The 20,388-nt window shown below is 39.3% G+C and overlaps 2 protein-coding genes across 2 annotated transcripts; one reads left to right on the top strand and one right to left on the bottom strand.

Moving 5' to 3' along the window:
• The first annotated feature begins 500 nt into the window (after window positions 1-500).
• Window positions 501-3,118, top strand: LOC115752437 (disease resistance protein RUN1-like). The gene is made up of 3 exons (XM_030690620.2): window positions 501-1,096; window positions 1,176-1,460; window positions 1,544-3,118. Exons 1-3 carry the CDS (start codon window positions 767-769, stop codon window positions 3,116-3,118), a joined length of 2,190 nt encoding a protein of 729 aa, XP_030546480.1. The 5' UTR covers window positions 501-766.
• Window positions 3,119-15,870: 12,752 nt separating this feature from the next.
• LOC115752401 (heavy metal-associated isoprenylated plant protein 47-like) lies at window positions 15,871-16,697 on the bottom strand. The gene is made up of 3 exons (XM_030690554.2): window positions 16,497-16,697; window positions 16,296-16,374; window positions 15,871-16,020 (listed from the first exon to the last, which is right to left on the bottom strand). Exons 1-3 carry the CDS (start codon window positions 16,500-16,502, stop codon window positions 15,878-15,880), a joined length of 228 nt encoding a protein of 75 aa, XP_030546414.1. The 5' UTR covers window positions 16,503-16,697; the 3' UTR covers window positions 15,871-15,877.
• Window positions 16,698-20,388: the final 3,691 nt, after the last annotated feature.

The following is a 20,388-nucleotide window of genomic DNA, read 5'->3' as shown; positions in this document are numbered from 1 at the left end:
GTCCTGTATGTCACTCGGCAGCTGAAGAATGCTGAACTAGTTGGTACTTCCATGCCAGTCGGAATCGACAATCAAGTCCGCAAGCTGATGACAAGGCTTGACGTCGACTATCGCAACGGACAAGCGGTTGCAATACGCGGTAATGGGGTCCGAATGGCCGGGATACATGGCATCGGGCGATCGGGAAAACGACTCTTGCAAAGTTCATTTACAGCCAGCTGTATCCTCTGTTTGAAGGCTGTAGCTATCTGGGGAACATCGGGGAGGTATCGAAAACTGAGCCCCTGGAGCATCTGCAAAGCCAACTGCTGTCTGACCTGCTAAGACAAGAGCCCATAAGCTTGGGTTCCGTGAAAGAAGGTATTCAACGCATTGCAAATAAGTTTCGCAGAAAGAGAGTTCTCATCGTGCTCGATGACGTCCGTGGGAGGCATCAACTCGACGCATTTGCTGGGAAGCTCAGTTGGTTTGGTTCGAGAAGCAGGATAATTGTAACCACCAGAAATGCCGATCTTCTTAATATCCCTGAAATGTTTGCGACTTATGAAGTTGCGCCTATGGAGTTCGATCAATCCCTTTGTCTTTTCTGTCGACATGCTCTTGCGGAAAGTTCTCCCCGCGAGGGCTATGAAGATCTGTCCAGGGACATTGTTTCCGAAATTCGAGGGATCCCTTTAGTAATTGAGGTTCTAGGCTCATTCTATACAGAAAACAGAAAGAAACATGGGATGAGACGTTGCATCAACTAAGGAAACTTCCACCGGGTATGGTCCAAAAAGTGTTGATGACTAGCTATGAAGATCTAAATCAAGGGACTGAAGACATATTTCTCGATATAGCTTGTTTCTTCATAGGAAAAGACAAGAGAATTCCCTTCTATATGTGGGAGGACTGCGGTTTTTATCCTAGTAGTGGTATTGAGAGTCTCCTTCTCACGTCCCTGGTAAAAATCGGAGAGAACAATGAGCTCTCAGTGTATGATCTATTAAGAGACCTCGGTCTAGCAATTGTCCGCGACGAAGACCCAGCGAACCCTGGAAGGCGCAGCAGGCTGTGGAATCACGAGGAAGCCCTCGCTACCTTAAGGAGAAAAGAGGTAAAATGTCCTCGTTTTGGAATTACGTATGCCATTCTTGAACAGCCCTAGAATTCAATTATATTCTTTTAATCTACAGGGAACGGAAAGGGTTCAAGCCCTCTGTCTTAAGTACGACAATGGCTCACATGATTATTTCACACGCCAAGAACTTCAAAGCCTGTCCAAGCTGAGATTCCTTAAATTGGACAGTGCAAATATCCAGGGAGATTTCACAAATCTACTTTCCAATTTAAGGTGGCTCGATTGGCGAGGGTGCCCCGAGACCTTTGAAGCCATTAACTTGTATCTGGAGAAATTGGTGATTCTTGATTTATCATGGAGCAAGGTCACTCAAGACTGGGAGGGTTGGAGTCAAATTGAGGTGCCCTGGAAATAGTTTCATTTCATTTCGTTTCATCACCGGGAATTGACCTTATCTGAACCATATTTTATTTTGGATTGCAGATGCCGAGATTGAAAGTTTTGAACCTCTCCGGCTGCAATGAAATGATGATAACTCCTGACTTCTCCAGTTACCCACAGTTGGAGATGCTGATTCTCGAACGGTGTTCTCAATTGGTCGAGATACACCCTTCAATCTGTAATCTAACATTCTTGGTTTCCTTGAATTTGAAATCCTGCAGCAATCTTAGTGAGTTGCCGCCAGAAATGGGTAACATGGAAGCACTGAAAGAACTTCTCATTGATGGCACTGCAATACAAGAAATCCCCGAATCGATAGCTAGAATGAAGAAACTCGAAACTGTAAGTGCCTCCAATTGCTATTCACTAACTTACCTGCCAATCAGTTTCCCCACAGAAGCTCTTTCAATACTCTTGCTGGACAATGCGAAGATCATCGAGCTCCCCGATTCAATCGGAAGTTTGGTGAAACTAGAACGGTTGTCGTTGAGGGACTGCCGGCAGATACAGAAACTTCCAGAATCGATAGGCAAATTAGGATGCTCATTGGTGGAGTTGGACGTATCAGGGACACTTATTGTGGAACTGCCCCAATCCATGGGGAACCTGCAGCTACTGAGAGTTCTTAAGATGGAGCGTTGTCATGTGAGAGAGTTTCCTAATGCCATTGGCAAGCTAAGGAAGCTTGAAGAGATCCATGCCTCCCACTGTAGGAGTTTGGAGGGAAGCATTCGTAGTAACATTGAGAATCTTCAGCTCCTGAAAATATTGATCTTAGGATATAGTGGTGTTTCTAGCCTACCCACGTCCATCAGGTCACTAGGACGTCTCCAGACCCTCGATTTACTTGCTTGCGACAACCTTGAACAGTTGCCCATTCTTCCCTCGAGTTTGACTTGTCTGCGGATAAGTTCAAAGAAGATGAGTGTAATCCCTGATATCCAGTATTTGGTTGAACTGGAAGATTTGAGCTTAGGCTATGAAAAGCCCAAGGAGCTAATAGATCATCCTCCTTGGCAGTACTGGGCCGTAAGCTTGCCGAAGCTCAAGAGCTTGGGGTTGTCTCGTTGCCAAATCTCCTATTTGGGATTTGGGTACGACCCTGCATGCAATCCTCAGCTCAACAAAGTCATCCTGACCGGCGTGAATCTTCAAGGAGTATCAGCGTTCCCCTCATCATTGTCCGTCTTGTCCATCCAAGATTGTTCGTCGCTGAAAAGTTTGCCGACAGTTCAGAATTTGATCTATTTGTCAGAGCTAGAGCTCTCGAAATCGGCTGTCAAAGAGATTAAAGGGCTTGATGGGCTACAAAACCTAGAGATCCTGGTTGTGTCGGATTGCAAGATAGTACATCTCAATGGCCTCTCCAAATTGACTTCATTGAAGAGATTGTCACTCAAGAACTGTGACTCCCTCGACAAGTTGCCCAACGTGTCCAACCTCGTCATGTTGAGAGTCCTGGAAATCCACAGGTGCCAGAAGATCTGCAACATCGAAGGCCTCGAGGAATTGACATCCTTGGAGCAGCTGGTCATGAGTGAATGTAAGGCTGCAAGTTCAGATGAAGTAAAACAAGGCCAGAGGAGTATCGGAAAACGATTGAGGACATCCCATTAAGTATGATCATCATGTTATATGATGGGTTTTACTTTTCCTCGAGTGTCACTAGTGCTTGTTTTCTTTTAATTTCTCACCATGCTGTGGACGAGAAGTGGAAAAACTAGTCATTCTTGTGTTTCACCATAACCAGGAGCAGAGAAATCCACCAATGTTGCACTTCTGAATCATGCAATACGCCACTTCAAAGAGTTATTTCCTTTTCACTTAAAAGAATATGTATACGTTTTCGTGAATTTTTTCGCTGCCTGACAAATTGAACCTGTCAGCACGAACACAGGTTAGGATGTCCGGGCTTATAGCCCAGGTTGCCCTCCGATGCTTAAGTTCGGCCTGGAGAAATATGGCAATGTAAGAAGTTTCTAGGAATCAGGAGTTTCAAACCTATTCCTCAGCTTCCAAATACCGGTTTATATGTCTTTCTATTCTGCTCTTCGGATTGGTGTTGACATGCAGTGATCGAACCATGGCAGGTGTGATGTATCTTGTCGATCTACTTCCAGCTGGTTTGACCCATTTTAATTCGGCATCCAAGTGGTGTCCTTCTCTGAGTCGTTCTCGTCAAGTAGGAGTACTTTTTCCAGACGGGGTCGGTACGGCCACGTGAGCTATAGCAGAAAGTTAGCGTAAAACCTCCAAAGGAAATTTTGGCAGGCTTTTGGCACGTTTAGGGGTTGGGACCGACTTCTAACTTTCTATGCAATGAGCGACTAAATGAATCCTCGAAATTTACGCGACCACATCGACTACGCTGGCGTGGTGACGGTGAAACAAGAAAGTATTCATTGCCGAAAATTGTTCCTTCTTTTCTTCTCCCCTGTGCTCTCTGGAGAAAGGTTATTCCAGCAAGATAGGGTTCATGCCTGTGCAGCAATGGAGAAAGATCGTTTGCGTTGGATTCGTGAGAACCGACTCCATCTTAGGAGCGAGTTGACTACAGGAAGAAAAAAGATGCGGTTGTCAAAGGGGATACAGCCCCAGCTTCAGGAGAGTCGGGCAAAGTGACACTTTTACCATCTTCTTTCATCGGAGGAGAGACAAGTCATAATAAATGTGACTTTAAAACATGGCTTAGATTCGCTTATCTTTCGAGTTATATTTGGAGAGAAAAGTCAGCAAAATATTACCCGTCCATTTATTTCGAAAAAAATAAATAATTTAAAAAATGATTACTTATATCTCTTACAAAAATCAATGAATGAAATTTTTTCACTGTCTAAAAGATATTTATATATAAATTGTTGTCAGTAACAAAAAAAATAAAATAAACAAATTAGCTGGCTAATCATATCAAGCTTTAGCGATGAATTATTTTTAAATTTTATGAATTATTCATCTTTCATAAAATAAAGTAGCGACATATATTCTTAGCATGCCACGTTCTACATGGCTAGCATCTAAGGACATATATGTATTCTGGTGCATTGTGGAGAAGTCAACGAGGACTTGATATGTGGCCCTCTTCATTGTTGACACAGGACCTACAATTTAACTTTTCTTTTCTCTTTTTTACTTCCTCCAAACTCTATGAAAAATGTATTCAAACAATCGTTACAAGAAAAACACCATTAAAAAGCTTCGTCATTGCTATCCCTAAGTAGGAAAAAAGATGAATAATATAACTTTCTAGGCTTTTAGCCATCAAAATGATTCAATTGAAAGTAGTTACATGTTCTAAGACACACACAAAAAAAAAAAAAAAAAAAAGGTACAAAGTGCAAACTCATATATCAGCATCATAACTACACTACGTCTGACTAACATAATTTAAAGCTATTAACGAATTACAAGCACAACGCTAAGAAACTAATTCTGACATTAAATTAGGTTTAAATAAAATTCATTTTTCAAATAATCTAAAAATGTTAAACTAAGATTCATATATAAATCCACAAAAGCACATGTCGTGATCTTCCTAGAGGTGATCCACCAATGGAAAGCCAATGAATTACTAAGCCTACATGAACAATTACTCATTAATTAAAGAGATGGTGCCATTGTCTAGTGCGGACTCTCCCACACTCATATCAATCGCAACTTGGGGTTTCAATCAAACATCTTAAGCATGCAATTCAATTTAATTTGGAGCCACCACTAATTGGTTTGGGTAAAACAAAAAAAATCAAGTGAAATTGCGGAGTACATTTTACTTATGGGAACTAGACATTCTTAGATCCGAGGACTTGACTACGCTAGATTAATATAACGTCTTAGGTGTCTTTTCATTTTATTTATGTTTTGCAAGTAGCCGTGTTATGATGCGCTAAGCTAGCGAAAAGCAAAGCTTCACTAGATCCGATGCAACATGAATTCTTCAAAATGTTAATTAGAAAGCAAACCATGATGTAATGTAAGATTTAGATGTGATATCTAAGTGTGACTATGCAATGACAATTAATTACTACAATGCGGACTACTACTGTGGAAGAGTAAGAATTTGGTTAATATTTTGCTTTAGGGAAATTTGAAAGGACCTCACGCGTATGAAGAACCGTTCAAGTCGGTAAAGAAAGGACTTAATATCTCATTCACATAACTGACAGTATATATCCCCCTCCGAATAAGGGTCAAAAGAGATGATCCAAATATGCAACTGCTGGATATATCTTGAATTGTTTATAGGCTTGGGCCGACTTTAGGATTTGGGAGCAGTATCAATATTACTTTTCTCAAATTATTACATTAAGAAGCAGAAACAAAAAGAGTTTTTAGTTTTTGAACCGTCCTTTGTAATTCTCGAATTTTTATAGTGAATTTTGCTTCTTCTTTTCCCATGGTTTTCCCCTCAAGGGTTTTTCTGTAAATTTTTATGTTCATTTCTTCTTTTCAGTTTTAGTTTCGTTATTGTTTTCACATTGGTCATAACAATCTAGTCACAGAGCCCTAGGCTTGTTTGATCGTCTGGTTATGGCTTTAAGTTCAACAACAATTTGATATTGTTAAGTTAGATGGGAGTGGCAATTTCAATCTATGGTAGGTTCATATGTTGGCTGTTCTCACAAAGCATGATTTGAAGAAAACTCTGTTTGGGAAAGAGAAAAAACATGATTGCACGTTCAATGAAACATGGGAAGAATTGGATGAAAATGCTTTGTCTACTATTTAATTGTGTCTCACGAATGAAGTTTTGCTGGAGTTACTAAATCATAAATTAGCCGCAGGTTTGTAGACGAAATTGGAGAATTTTTTTTTATAAAATCCCTCACCAATCGATTGAGGTTCAAACAACATCTCTTTACACTTCGTTTGACTAAAGGTGCTTCCCTTAAGTTTCGTATTTCTAAGTTCAATGCTATTGCCTATGACTTAAGAAGTACTAATATTAAGATTGAGAAGAGAATCAAGCTCTTGTATTGTTAGTTTCACTACGTCCCCCTCATAAGAATTTTAGAGAGACCTTAGTTGTTAATAGAAAAACTATCAATGTTGAAGATGTTAAGACTAGTTGATAAATAAGCAGAAACTCGATACATAATTGACTTTTGAGGGAAGTAATGATCATGGGCTAGTTTAGTTACTAAGGGGGGAAGGGGGGTCTGTTTAAGAAAAAAGAAATAGTGGCAGGAGCATGTCAAAATCGAAGGATGAGGATTTGACTTGCAACTATTGAAAGTCTAAGAGGCATATTAAGATAAATTGTCTAAAACTGAAGGCAAAACAACGAGGAGCAAACAATCTGAATTAGCAAAATCAAGGGAATGTTGTGAAGGCCGAAATTTTTGCCCAATTGAATTAACGAATGGAATGGTGTGGTCATCGGGCTCGAGTTACAAAGAACGAGTTTTGAGGGGATTATTAAAATATTTTAGCGCGGTGGATCATTTGAGTTCAATGATATATTTTGGGGCACTATGTATTTAATTTGGGTCCAATAGAGCTTAAAATACACGAAATCGGATCCGATTGAGAGAAAATTGACATGTGGCGGATGGGGACAAGTGGCACGTGAACGGTGCCACTTGGCACCAACGTGACACCACCCGCTCTCTTCCTTGGCACTCACCCTTCCCCACTCCACTAAAATGACTCCTCCTCATCTTTCTCTCCCATCACTTTTGGGAAGAGTTTCCCTCAATTCACACGCCCCCTCCCTTCCTCTTCTTCACTTTTTCTTCTTCTTTTCTCTTGGGATGAAGCACCAGCGTAACCCCACCTCCTCTCATGTTTGAGCCGGCGAAGCCACCATTTGACAACGGCGAGTTCTCGAGGCCTGCTCCTGATCGTAGCTCCTCGCTCCTTCGATCTCAGCTCACCCTCTCATCCTCTCGGCGGCTGCAGCGCGAAGAGTAACAGGAGGCTCACGGCGATGGTTGTATGAGGAATCAAGGTGGGCCAAGCTAGAGGTCACAGTGGTTCGAACTCGTGGTAATTGTCTTCGTGTTGGCCATGGAGTAGAGCCGGTTCCGTGGTGGCCTTCGAGTATGGTTTCAAGGCGAGCAGATATTCTAAATTGTCATCTACTGGATTGTATAATTTACTTACATGTCGTGAATTTTCTCTGGATAGTTGTCCTCCAGTAGCAGATTAACTAGATCCGTGGTTGGGTCATCGCAGAAGACGATGGTTGGTGAATAGCAGCGTTAGAAAGATTCAAAAATTCTGGTTCGTGATGCGATGAGTCTTTAGATTGGTTCTATGTCCCAATTTATGTTTGAATTGTTCTATATTAGAGTCAGATTAGTTGGGTTGTGGTCGATGGTGTTGAATCAGCAATGAACGGACGAATAGTTGGTACGAGATGGTCCGAAGTGAGCTATCTATTATGGGTAAAGAACGGGTGAAGTTATGCTTACCTTATCTGTGAGTGGACTGAACTTAATGGACTGAGATGGAGTTCAAATTGCTACAAAGGAACGGTGGCCGAGAATATTTAGAATGAATTTTGGGTTGTCGGGAAGGTTTAGCTACTGCTAGTCAATTATCCGACTTTATTTCCATTGACAATGATGGTTGTTGAATTTCTGACTTGTTTGTTTGTGTGTTTCGGTGAACTGTGGAGTAATGGCTAATTAAGTAGATTTTGGTCTACTCATATATGGCCTGAATGGAAAATCTGACATGTTGCTTAGCAATTAACATTTCTGATAGCTGGCGGATTAGGAATTCTTACTCGCGGATCCTTTGGCTCACTCTCGTAGTTGAAAATCTTTTCAGGTTAGTAGCGTGGGACAATGCAGCGACAAGATGCTTCAGACGATGGAGTCAAGTGGTGGAGTTAACGACAAGGTGGTGTTAAAGCTCACCGATGGTGATTGGTGGTGAAAATGAAGTACGTCGAAGAGGCCGTTAGCTTGAAAAGCAGATATTTTCCTTTTGCACTCCTTCCAGCGATGCTTTGAAATTTTGTAAAGAACTGATTAAAAAGGATATAATTCTGTATCTTTCTGGGTCTGTTGCTTAAGAGTCACGTGTCTTATTCGGTTAGTGAACCCTTATGAGTAAGGTCATACTCTTCAGGCATCATGCCTGTCTTTCTATTTTCCATACACTTGTACTTTTACCCAGTATTTCGTATGCGCTCTATTATATGTACTAAAAGATTAAATCGTAAGATTAAATCAGAACATGATTAGAGCGTGGATTAAGGTCGCGGACCTGACAAACGCAAATCGACAAATTAATCAAAACTGCCAAAATAAACAGAATTAGGGAAATGCAAATCCCACTCAAGTTGGTGTTGCTGAAGAAGAAAATGCATATTGGTTATTGGTTGTAGATGATAAAGACAAATTCAATGATAGTTGGGTTCTTGACTCAAGTTGTTCACATTATATGTGTCCTAATTATGATTGGTTCTCAATGTACAAGGAATATAATAGTAAAGTCATTCTAATGAGAAACAATAATAAATGCAAAGCAGTTGGTATTGTGACTATCAGCATTAAGATGCACGATGGCATAATCAGTACCTAGGAAAGTGTTAGAAACATTTCTAATTTGAAGAATCTCATCTTTTTTGGTACACTTGATGCTATCGGATATAGATTTATAGTAGAAGGTGGCGTTATGGAGATTATGAGAGATTCACTTCTATTGATGAAATTGCTGTAAACTGGGTCTCTGTATCAATTGCAAGACGCTACGATTCTTGGTTCAGCTGCAGTTTCATCCATTGTGATAGAATTAGACAACAATAAATTATGTCATATTAGATTGGGCCATATGAGTATTGGAGGAATGGATGAACTCAGTAAGAGAGATCTTTTGTGTGGCCGGAAAGTTGGAAAACTGGATTTCTGTGAGTATTGTGTTTTCACGAACAGAAAATGGTCATTTTCAAAATAAAAATGCACACAAGAAAGGGTACTTTGGAATATATTTCTTCTTATCTTTGGGGGCTTGCGAAAGTTCCTTTGAAAGATCTTGGTTCAAGGAATCTATTCACTTTTGTTGATGATTTTTCAAGGAAGGTTTGGGTCTATTTTCTATAGCAACAAAGTGATGTTTTGTTACATTTAAGCAATGAAAAACATGGATTGAGAAGCGAACCGGAAAGAAAATTAAGAGGCCGAGAACGGATCATGGGCTAGAATTTTGTGAAAGTGAGTTTAATGAGTTCTACGAGAATGAAGGCATTGTGAGGCATCAAACTACAGTAAATACACCCATAGCATAATGGTGTTGCGGAATGCATGAACAAAACCTTATTAGAAAGGACTAGGTGTGATGCAAATAAAGTTGGCGATCTCCGTACTATTGCGTAATATTACATAATTTTAGGATTTTATGCAATTTCATGATTTTAGTGATATTTTTGTAATATTGTGTTTCCTAGATTAATTAGGGTTAGCACCATATATAAGGGTATTTAGGGTTTCGAGTGAAGGAGATTATCATTACAGACTTTTGATATTTTCGTTGATTTTGATAATCACTTGATAGAATAGATTGTTTCTCATTATTGATTTTTAATTCTTCCGTCTAGCCAATTTCCGTTGCGTTTCAGCATCAATTGGTATCAGAGCATCGTGGCGATTCGGCATTAATTGGTATCAAAGCATAGGTTGCCTTGAATCAATGGTTGAATAGAATCGTGGTGGTCGTGGACGGCGGGCTTGTGGTGGCTGGGAACGTGTAGTCATTCCCGATGCGGACGAACAACCGCGTCTAAGAGACCCGAGAGACGTAGAAATTGAGAAGTAGAGAAGGCGAATCTAGGATTTGCAGCGACAACTTGAGTAGGCGAGGTTGGACGTTCAATCCGAAGAAGGAACGGAATCTAAGGATCCATCTGATGATGAAGAGGAGGACGATAATCCTTTTGAGGATTTGAACCAGGGACAGGATCGAGGAGTATGACTTGGAAGTCAGTCCACTTTTCTCAATTTTGGGATGTAGATCAAGATTCTTGAGCTTTAAGATCCAATCTTTGACGAAGATCCTATATTTGATGAGGATGCAATCTTTGAGGAAGATCCAATATTTGTTGAAGATCCAATCTTTAATGAAGATCACATCTATGATGAATCTGATGGAGAACAAGAAGATGCGAATCCAGGCATGACGGTAGAAGCCATTGTATCGGCGAAGGGTGGCGAGGACACCCCCGGCAAAGTTCCCCAAATGGCGGCGCGAATGCTGGCATGGGAGGTGGACGATAGGGACTCCCTCGATGGGCTGGAGAACGGGGACTCCGAATACGACCGGGTTCCTCCCAAAGGTCCCTCCACCAAGCTCATCACAAAAAAATCACTTTTGTCTGCGCAGAGAGGGGATTTGTGAAGGGTGATGGACTTGCTATCACCGAGAGAGCACCATGCATGAACTTTGCTTATCCATCACCGATGGGATGTTGAGAAGTTGCTTGCGGTGCTTGTGGAGAAGGTTAAAGCTTGTTTATTTGCGGATGTAGGTGTGCCTCTGATTGAGGACCAAGATCTTAGTTTGGCTAAGGAAACGACTTCTATAATTATGTGTGATATATGCATGGAAGAGATACCTGCTAACATTACAACAAGAATGGACTGCAGTCATTGCTATTGCAACGATTGTTGGATTGAGCATTTTGTTGTGAAGATAAATGAAGGTCAAAGCAAGCTAATGTATTACTTGATTTATTGGAGAGGCCGTCTCGAATGAAGCAGATTTCGCAATCTTGGAGACGGGATTGAATTTGAAGAGATTGAAGTCAACAAAGACGAGCCAAATTTGAGGACAAATCTTTTTCCTAGTAAGGGAGAATGATGCAAATAAAACTGGTGATCTCTGTAATATTGTGTAATATTACATAAATTTAGGATTTTAGGCAATTTCGTGATTTTAGTGATATTTTCGTAATATTGTGTTTCCTAGGTTAATTAGGATTAGCACCATAAATAAGGGTGTTTAGGGTTTCGAGTGAAGGAGATTATCATTACAAACTTTTGATATTTTTGTTGATTTTGATAATCACACTTGAGAGAGCAGATTGTTCCTCATTATCGATTCTTAATTCTTTTGTCTAGCCAATTTCCGATGCGTTTTGGCATCAAAGTGAATATTGTCTAATGATGATTTGGACAAGGAGTTCTGGGCTGAGGTAGTCAATACAGCTTGTTGATAAATCATTCTCCTTGCACATTTATTGAGTGCAACACACCTAAGGAGTTATGGTCGAGTAAACTTGTTGACTATTCTTCTCTTCGAATATTGGATGTTCGACATGTGCATATGTCAATGAGGAGAAATTAGAGCTTAGAGCGAAAAAATACATCTTGCTTATTCGTATGTTGTAAATGATTATAGGCTTTAGTGTTCTGATTCATCTAAAATTATTATTAGTAGAAATGTTACTTTTGATAAGTCTACTATAATTCATCATAGCAAGGAATTGCCTATTCCTTATTATGAAAATCTGGAAAGTGCTGCGAAGAAGGTGGAGGTTGAAGAAATTTCTTCGCAACTAGTTCAATTATTTACTGATAAAGAAGTATGGGTATACAGATTTTGTACCAAGGTATACAGATTTTGTTGCTTATGCTCTATCGGTTGCAAAGTCCATAGAGTATAGTGAGCCTAAAACTACAAGAAATTTGTTTCTTCGAAAGATTAAGCAAAGTAGTTAGTTGCTATGACTGAAGAGATGGAATCTCTTGAAAAGAATAAAACTTGGGAGGCTTGTCAAGCCACCAAAAAGAAAGAAAATTATGGGCTGCAAGTAGGTCTTCAAAAGAAAAGAGGTATTTCTAGAGTTAAAGATATCATATTTAAAGCTCGTCTAATTGCTAAAAGCTATAGTTAGTTTGAGGGAGTTGATTTTAATGATGTATTTTCTCCTGTCATTAAACACGACTCTATTCAGGTTTTTCTTGCATTAATTGTTATGCATGATTTAGAGTTGGAGCAACTATTTGTGAAAATAACTTTCTTGCATGGGGAACTCGAAGAGAAAATCTATATGGCTCAACAAGAGAGTTTTTAGTTTGAAGGTAAGGAAGATCACGTTTGTCTATTGAAAAAAATCCATATATAGCTTAAAACAATCACCTTGATAGTGGTATAAAATGTTTGATTCGTTTATGATGCAACTTAGCTTTTGTCGGAGCAAATATGATTGTTATATATATGTGCAAACTTGCAAGTGGCTCTTCCATTTATTCGTTGTTTTATGTTGATGACATGCTGATTGCAACGAAAGATAAATCTAATATAGGCACAATTAAGAGCTGCACTTGAGATGAAAGATTTAGATATAGCGAAGAAATCCTAGGCATAGAAATTTGGCGAGATCGAAAAAGGAAAAAATTGTATCTTTCCCAAGAAAACTACGTTGAGAAAATATTAGATCATTTTGGCATGAAAGATGCTATACTAGCAAGTACTCCTCTCGCTGCTCACTTTAGATCATCATCTAATGTATGTCCACACATAGATGATGAGATAAAATATATGTCTCACATTCCATATTCTTGTGCTGTTGGTATCCTTATGTATGCTATGATTTATACTCGAGCTATATTTGACAACCTCTTAGTGTGGTTAGTAGATATTTCTCATGCCCAAGAAAAGTTCACTAGCAAGCTGTGATTATGATTTAGAATTTAGGAAAACCGGGGACACTCTTACGAGATATGTTGATTCTGATTATACTGGTGACCTTGATAATATAAGGTCTGTCACTGGGTACATGATTACTATTAGAGGTTGTGCAGTCAAGTTGGAAAGCTACTTTACAACATATTATTGCTTTATCTACCGTAGAGCATAGCATATGGCCATTATAGAGCAGTTAAAGAGACCACATGATTAAAAGACTTATTTGGAGAGCTTGGTGTGAATCATGGTGTGAATGTCGTGCATTGTGATAATCATAGGGCTATACATCTTACTAAAGATCAATTGTATAATGAGTGGACAGAGCACGTTGATGTGCGGTATCATTATATTTGAGACATTCTTGCTTATGGCTATTTTAAAGTTTTAAAGATTGCTATAAAAAACAATCCATCCGATATGTTAATGAAGCCTTTGCCTATTGCCAAATTAAGGCATTGCTTGGATTTGGTTAATGTTTGCCGCAACTAAGTTTTACTCCGGTGAAAGAAGAAGATTGTTCATTACTTATGTCTATTTGAGGAATTCAAGCCAAGGTGAAGATTTGGTTAATGTTTGCTGCAACCGAGTTTCTTTTTATTTTTAACTTTTTTTATTTTGGTTTTTTAGCTTATTTTTAATTTAATTTAATTTTAAAAAATATAGCTTATTTTTAAGTTTAAAGTCCTCGTGGATTGCTTTTTGAAAAATTGTCCACATAATATTAAAAACCTAATAATAAATGCCACGTAATCGGTTTGACTAAAATCTCTCACTGTTGGCACTTAAGTGCTTGTTTTTTTTATCTTATTTGGCACATAAGTGAGCCAGCGAAAAATTTTATCGCTAAAATAAGCGTTATACACAAATTTTAACACTTTTAGTATCCTTCTACCATTGTTAGCATATCTTCGTATTGCCTAGACCCAACTATTCTCTGGAAGGGTCCAGATTTGGGTGTTGGGGGGGCTAAGGTTCCTTGGGATTATGTCCGCTTGCCAAAGGAAGAAGGTGGACTTGGGATATGAAAATTGTTGGAGTGTAATAGAGCAGCAATGCTAAAGCACATTTGGATCTTATTCTCTGATAAAGAATCCATGTGGTGCAAATGGATACACTCCAATTTCCTCAAGAGGAAGAATTTTTGGATAGTCGCCAAACCAGTTTTTTACTCATGGACTTGGAAGAAAATTTTGGACCTTCGGATGGAATTCTTAGTGCACTTTAGATGGAGGATTGGCGATGGACTATCTACCTCATTTTGGTTTGATTGGTGGCATGATCGTGGCCCCCTCTTTAAGCTTTTTACGGATGGGGATATATACCGATCCAGGATACCACGAGATGTCTCAATGTGTTCATTTCTATGCCTCGGATTGGCAAATGTCGAACACTTTGGCCACCATTTTGGCTTGGCCAGAACCAGGCCCTTCATTTGTGGATGGGAGAAATGATCAATTCATTTGGCGTAACAACTCCTCGGGTATTTTCTCCGGTGCATCCGCTTGGAATGCGATCAAACGTAGGGGTCGGGCTATTTTTTGGCATTCCTTTGTTTGGGATAGCTATATATCCCCCCGGCATGCCTTCCATCTCTGGTTAATCACTTTACACCGTCTCCCCACTCGGACATTGCTTCTGCAACACCGAAGACTTGATCATGGGGTATGTGCCTTTTGCCACTTGAGACCAGATTCTATCCACCATTTATATTTTGGCTGCTCTGTCACAAGTTCCCTTGCCATGTATTGGGCTACCAAATGTAATCTACCTTGGCGGAACCGTCCGTGGGATGACCATATTCGCTGGTCTATGTGACTTTTTGGAGGTTCGTCCTTATCGCATCGTATTGCTAGATTTTCTTATGGAGCTTTATGTCATATTATCTGGATAGAGAGAAACAACACCCTTTTCGGGGACAAACCTCTCTTTATCCCGGCCATCATCAAGCATCTCCACAAGGTGGTCGGAGATATGAGCTTGTCACTTGGTCTGATTGATGACATTTCCTACAACAGGCGTATACAAAGAAATTGGGGCCTTTCCCCTTCTATCTTTGAGGATCGGCCCGTTGCTTAGATTAGCGTTTCTTTTGGCTGTTGTTTCGCTCTTGACTTCTTTCTACAGTGGCCATTGTTTGGCTCTTTAGGTCTCTAGATCCTTCTTTTGTTGTGTCTTTCTTGACCACTACACCTTCGCTCCCTTCGGGACACTTCCAAGTGTAACGATGGGTACGAGGTTTGTGTTCGGTCCTCTCTTGTATTTGGCACCTTGAAAAGTTATATACATACTTACCTTACCAAAAAAAAAAAAAAACTACAAATTAGGTAGATTCTCTGTTTAGAAAAGGAACGAAGACCTCATTTTTTATTATTAAAAGAGGACCAAGACCTTCACAAACGAGTTTGCCCATTGAGTCCGTTGGGCACTAGGAACTATAGTCCGCCTTTTTTGGCAAGAATTATTAGACTTGACGACCTTTTTACATGACCATGCCTCTGCCCCTCGCCCCTCGCATAAGTTTGTAAAACGTTTAGTCACCAATAGATTTATAGGGAAAAGAAGAAGAAGAATAAAAAACAGGGTATACGTTGATTGACTAGCTTGAACGGCTTGAACTCATATCGTCGGATTCGTATCATAATAAAAACGAAATGAAACTCGACAATCTATCAAAGGAAAAGAACAGCAAAGAAAAATGGGAGTTATGTCATTTTCTCCGTGCGAGTATATGCATTTTCATGGGTTTTACTTCAAGTCTTCGAGGCTAATAATCTGAGTCGGACCGACCTTCTTTCTTAAACGGTTGACCAGAAGCACTGCGTCAACTCCTTCCCCAACCACCACCACCTTGTCCTTGTCTTCTCCTTGAATTGCCACAGAGTTTACACCTGGATATGTTCACAACATAGCTTGTAATGGACGTTCATTTTGGTGAGGAACACTCTAAGTCTAAATTCACACAAAGTTTTCAAATGCCATCTGCTTAAAATTGCAATTCAGAACCAGATGCAACAGTTGAAGTGAAGGATTATTGATTTGTTTTGGAGGAACTGAGGTTGACCAGAAGTGATTCATCCAACATCAGACACGATGAAAACATCTGCGAATGAGGCCGGTTAACCTAAGTATAGAGCCCAGTTTATTCGAGGTAGAGAGTCGTTACCATCTGATTCGGAGACGGTCTGAAGTGCCTTGGTTCTGCATTTCTGGCATTTCATCTGAACCTTCAACACCATTTTCTTCTGCGGATCAATGCACAGACATCATGAACACGCAAAACTGGGTTAACTCAATGAAATGAAAGAGAAGAGAAACGAACAGATCTGGACACACAAGCATAACCACACAAGCAGAATCCACATACCTTCATAGTTTCTCAGATATATTCTGATCAAAACCAGTGGAAGGTGGACGATATACAGGAGTCGGCGCAGGAAAACCCCAGAAAAAATTGAGTGTAAATAGCGATTCTGGCTGTGAGAAGACGAGCGTGGTAATAAGTGGCTTATATACGGCCATACACACATACACGTTGACGACGCGTTTTTCAAGCCTTCTCGAGCAAGGCAGCATTTAGTCTCGTAGGAAATGAAGAACAAAGAAAAGCATTTCAAGAGAAGCTTCTCGTGATAGTTCCTAGCAAATTCCTTGCCGTCTATTGGAGTCCTTTTCCTTTTTGCATTGAACATTGTAGTTCGACCGCCTACTTAGGTTACAGGTGCATAATTCAGAGTCCAACCAAACTAATAACCTAGGGTCATTTTGGAAAAGTGCATAAAGGCTTTTCATTGTCTACACGAGTAAGTTCATTTTATTAAAAATGACCAAACAGCTATAAATTTACATGTCGTGAAAAATGAGCAACCTGCTTTGGTTTTCTATCATACAACAATTCTTCTCAAATGTCTAGTTTATCTAGGAAATAATCGAAAGCTCAACACTCGTGATGCGTAAATTGGGCCTTGTGTATGGAAGACAATATTTATAGATGTGATTATACCGAACATAAGTCAGCCACAGGAAAAGACACACAAGATTAATTGGAGAAAAATGAGAAGAGTAAGCGGCACGAAGGACAACTAGTAGGCACCCTTAATTCGGATCCTTAAGCAATCTATTTCTAATGTGGTATATGCGTACAATCCAAGATTCATTTTCCAAAATAAAATGCACTAATTCAACTTTTTAAACCCTCTTAATTTTAGGAGACAACTTTAATTAGTTTTACTATTCAAATTCGGATCTTGTTAACGGGTGTCCCCAAATAGTTGAAGCATACTTAATGGGAAATGTTCTTATTTTCACAAGCGTTGGTTGCACGTAACACTAGAAAAACATTATACTTGGGGACTGTTAACAAGTGCTCTTGGAGCATTCCTTAGCAAAGTCCTTAATATGAATTCCCATATAATAAAAACTTAGGCATAATCTTTAGAGCATAATGTACATGAAGAATGTATCGACTTCAATGAACTTTTGTCAAGAATAATAAACAAATTTTCCCAAAAAAAAAAAAAAAAAAAATGATGAGATATAATTGGGTGTTACATATGTCTCCTCGCCCAATACTAGGTGTACTAGCTTATGAATTATTGTTCATATCTCTAGCGTTGCTACTTCTGTGAACAAAAAAAAGGCCACTAAAGTCAGTCGTTGATGTGGAATATGTTAGTTATGCGTATTGTGCACGACGGTTAATCAAGCCATTGCCTTATAAGAGAAAGTCAAAAAAGTAGTGAGAAAAGAAAGCATTGCCTTTCAATGCTTTCATCTGTACTTTTTGCATTGAGTCAACTCAAGCCTTTGGTAGCATAGTTATTATGAAATTAACATTAAATTATTTCTCGAGTTTGGACCCGATTGTTAGCACGTGATCAAGTAATAAATGTTGTTTAGCACGTGACGTAACATTGACGATTAAAATCGGTATTGCTGCTGGTGCATAGCGATAATAGTCACCACCCCTTTGTCGACATACAACAACAAATGTTCAATGATAATCGACAAGGTAAGAATCAATAAGCTATTAAAAAGTGCCCGTAGAAAAATGAACGCTTCAAGTGACGGTTACAAGTTTAAATCCACTGAAGAGCAGAGTATTCACGGTCGTGGGACAACTAATGTACGTTTCTAAATACAAAACCTCTTGGGAACAAGATCATGACCTCATGAGAATGTGAGCGCAAGATTTATCGGACATGAAAGAACATGGACACAACCCCTAGAAACCGTTCGAAGAGCAATTACAGCATAATCTCTATAAATAATATCACTGATCTACCAAGGAACCCTCGCATAAATCAAATAAGATTACTATTTTTCAGTATTTTTACTTTCCTGCACTGTACTTTTATTTTCCAGACTCAGTTCATTGATGAAATTTCGGCGCAATATCCAAGCTTCATCAAACTTTGTCGTCAACTAAAATTTGGCATATATATATTTATCCTGGGTGTTGCATCGATGATTAAATTCCAATGTAATATCTTAGCGTCATCAGGCTTTGTCATCGATTAAATTTCGGCATTGTCTGTTGACACTTAGTACTGTTGTGACGTCTATATTTTCCAATGCTTGTCGTCGATTAAATTCCGGCATAGTTTGTATTTGTACAATTCTGTCTAGTATCGCCACAGGACACTGTTTTGTTTTTTTTTTTTAATTAAAAAGTCGAACAACGATTTTGGATGAAAGATATTTCGTCACGGGAGAAATTTCAACGAAACAAACCTACATCGAAGCCACAACCTGAATTGGAGAATGTGGCCCAGCATGTGGCGTTTACCAAGCAAAGTCTGCATTAGACTTGCTTCGAATCAAAGATGCATTCCATGTTTGAGTCGCCAAGTCCATGATTTAGCTTGGATTTGCTTTAGTTGCTTAATCCTTCTCGGTTGCAAATTCCAAGCAAAAATAAGTAAACCAGAAAGAAAAGCACGCAAGTCGTCCGTAGTCGTGTGTGGCTTATTCTGCTCGGTCACTACACTTTGAGGCAATCAACATGAATGTTGGGGTTTTCTCTATATGAATTTTTTGGGTTCGCTTTGGGTTTAATCTAAAAATGGAAAACATTTAAGCAATTGAGCATTGAAGTTCTATAATTCTCTGGACTCATAATTGATTTATCTGTAGCTGGCTCCCCCCATAAATAAGGTTTTAATATTCGGACCGAATCAATTGTTCATTTTTTATATTTCTCTTGTAATCCCTCCTCTCACATATTGAACTACAAACTTTGTTATTCTCCTCGTTATTTCACACCACCCATGACCATCAAACGAAAAAACCAAAGGAGGAGAAGAAGAAGCCGTGCTCATGTACTTAATCATTAAAAGTGGATGAAAAATGAGATGTACAACATGCGGCATCTAAAATGTAAGTGTAAAGGCAAATCCATGCTCACGTACTTAACATCGACTTAGCACTTTTAGGCACGCACGACTGATAAAATAGTTCACGAATAGTAAAGCAATAAAAGTAAATGTGCTAAATTCGCAAGGTTTGGATCTAGGACAATGTCTTCCATGTCGGTTCCATTAATTAATCCACGAGATCCTCTAGGCTTAATAACTTGGTTGACCTCCCAACTTTCCTCCTTAATTTGCTCACGATCTTCGCTGCATCAACTCCTTTCCCTTTCACCACCAACTCGTCCTCACACTCTTCATCAAAACCCACAAATTCTGTTAATTATGTCTCGAGTTTGAACCGTTTGCGGAATCCGAATAAATTGAAGAATGTATATTGTTTTCGTAAATGGATATATTTGGGAAGAAAAGAAATCTTGGATTAGAATTTCTTTTCTTGAAAACGTCGTCAAATCTCGTGAAGATTTGTTATTCTGTTGAAGGAAGCTTATCCAAGATTGCCACCCAACAAAATTTCTTTTTTTGTACGGGGGAGACTCCACCTCTATGTGACTGGTTGGTCAATGAATAAAGAAGTTTTCTTTGACTTCTTAAAGAGCTGCATAGAGGAAATAAAAGAGAGGGCTTTCTATTTCCAAGTTCCTTTAGCAGAAGAGAGAAGCGGCCGCCGCACGAAGAGAAAGAAAAAGGTGCACGTACAGTGTTCTGTTTTTGAAGGTCGTGCGCGAGAGTTTTCGTTCAGGCTCAAACATTCATCGGTTTGTGGTTCGTGAGTTTTGTTATATCCGATTAAGTTGTTTATTTGTAAACACTTTGGGTTTGGGTATAATCTAGGTGCGGGAAACACGAGCGTATTGAGCGATTGTAATTCCGATTCTCCGATTATAG

This window comes from Rhodamnia argentea, chromosome 3 (assembly GCF_020921035.1).
Source record: "Rhodamnia argentea isolate NSW1041297 chromosome 3, ASM2092103v1, whole genome shotgun sequence".
In the NCBI taxonomy this organism is placed as follows: Eukaryota; Viridiplantae; Streptophyta; class Magnoliopsida; order Myrtales; family Myrtaceae; genus Rhodamnia; species Rhodamnia argentea.
This window is presented reverse-complemented; position numbering and strand designations above follow the sequence as displayed.

Coding starts and splice junctions, on each gene's coding strand:
- LOC115752437 (XM_030690620.2), top strand. CDS start 767: ATGGTCCAAAAAGTGTTGATGACTAGCTATGAAGATCTAAATCAAGGG. Junction 1,097..1,175: donor CTACCTTAAGGAGAAAAGAG/GTAAAATGTCCT, acceptor TTTAATCTACAG/GGAACGGAAAGGGTTCAAGC. Junction 1,461..1,543: donor AGGGTTGGAGTCAAATTGAG/GTGCCCTGGAAA, acceptor TTTGGATTGCAG/ATGCCGAGATTGAAAGTTTT.
- LOC115752401 (XM_030690554.2), bottom strand. Junction 16,021..16,295: donor GACCGTCTCCGAATCAGATG/GTAACGACTCTC, acceptor GAACATATCCAG/GTGTAAACTCTGTGGCAATT.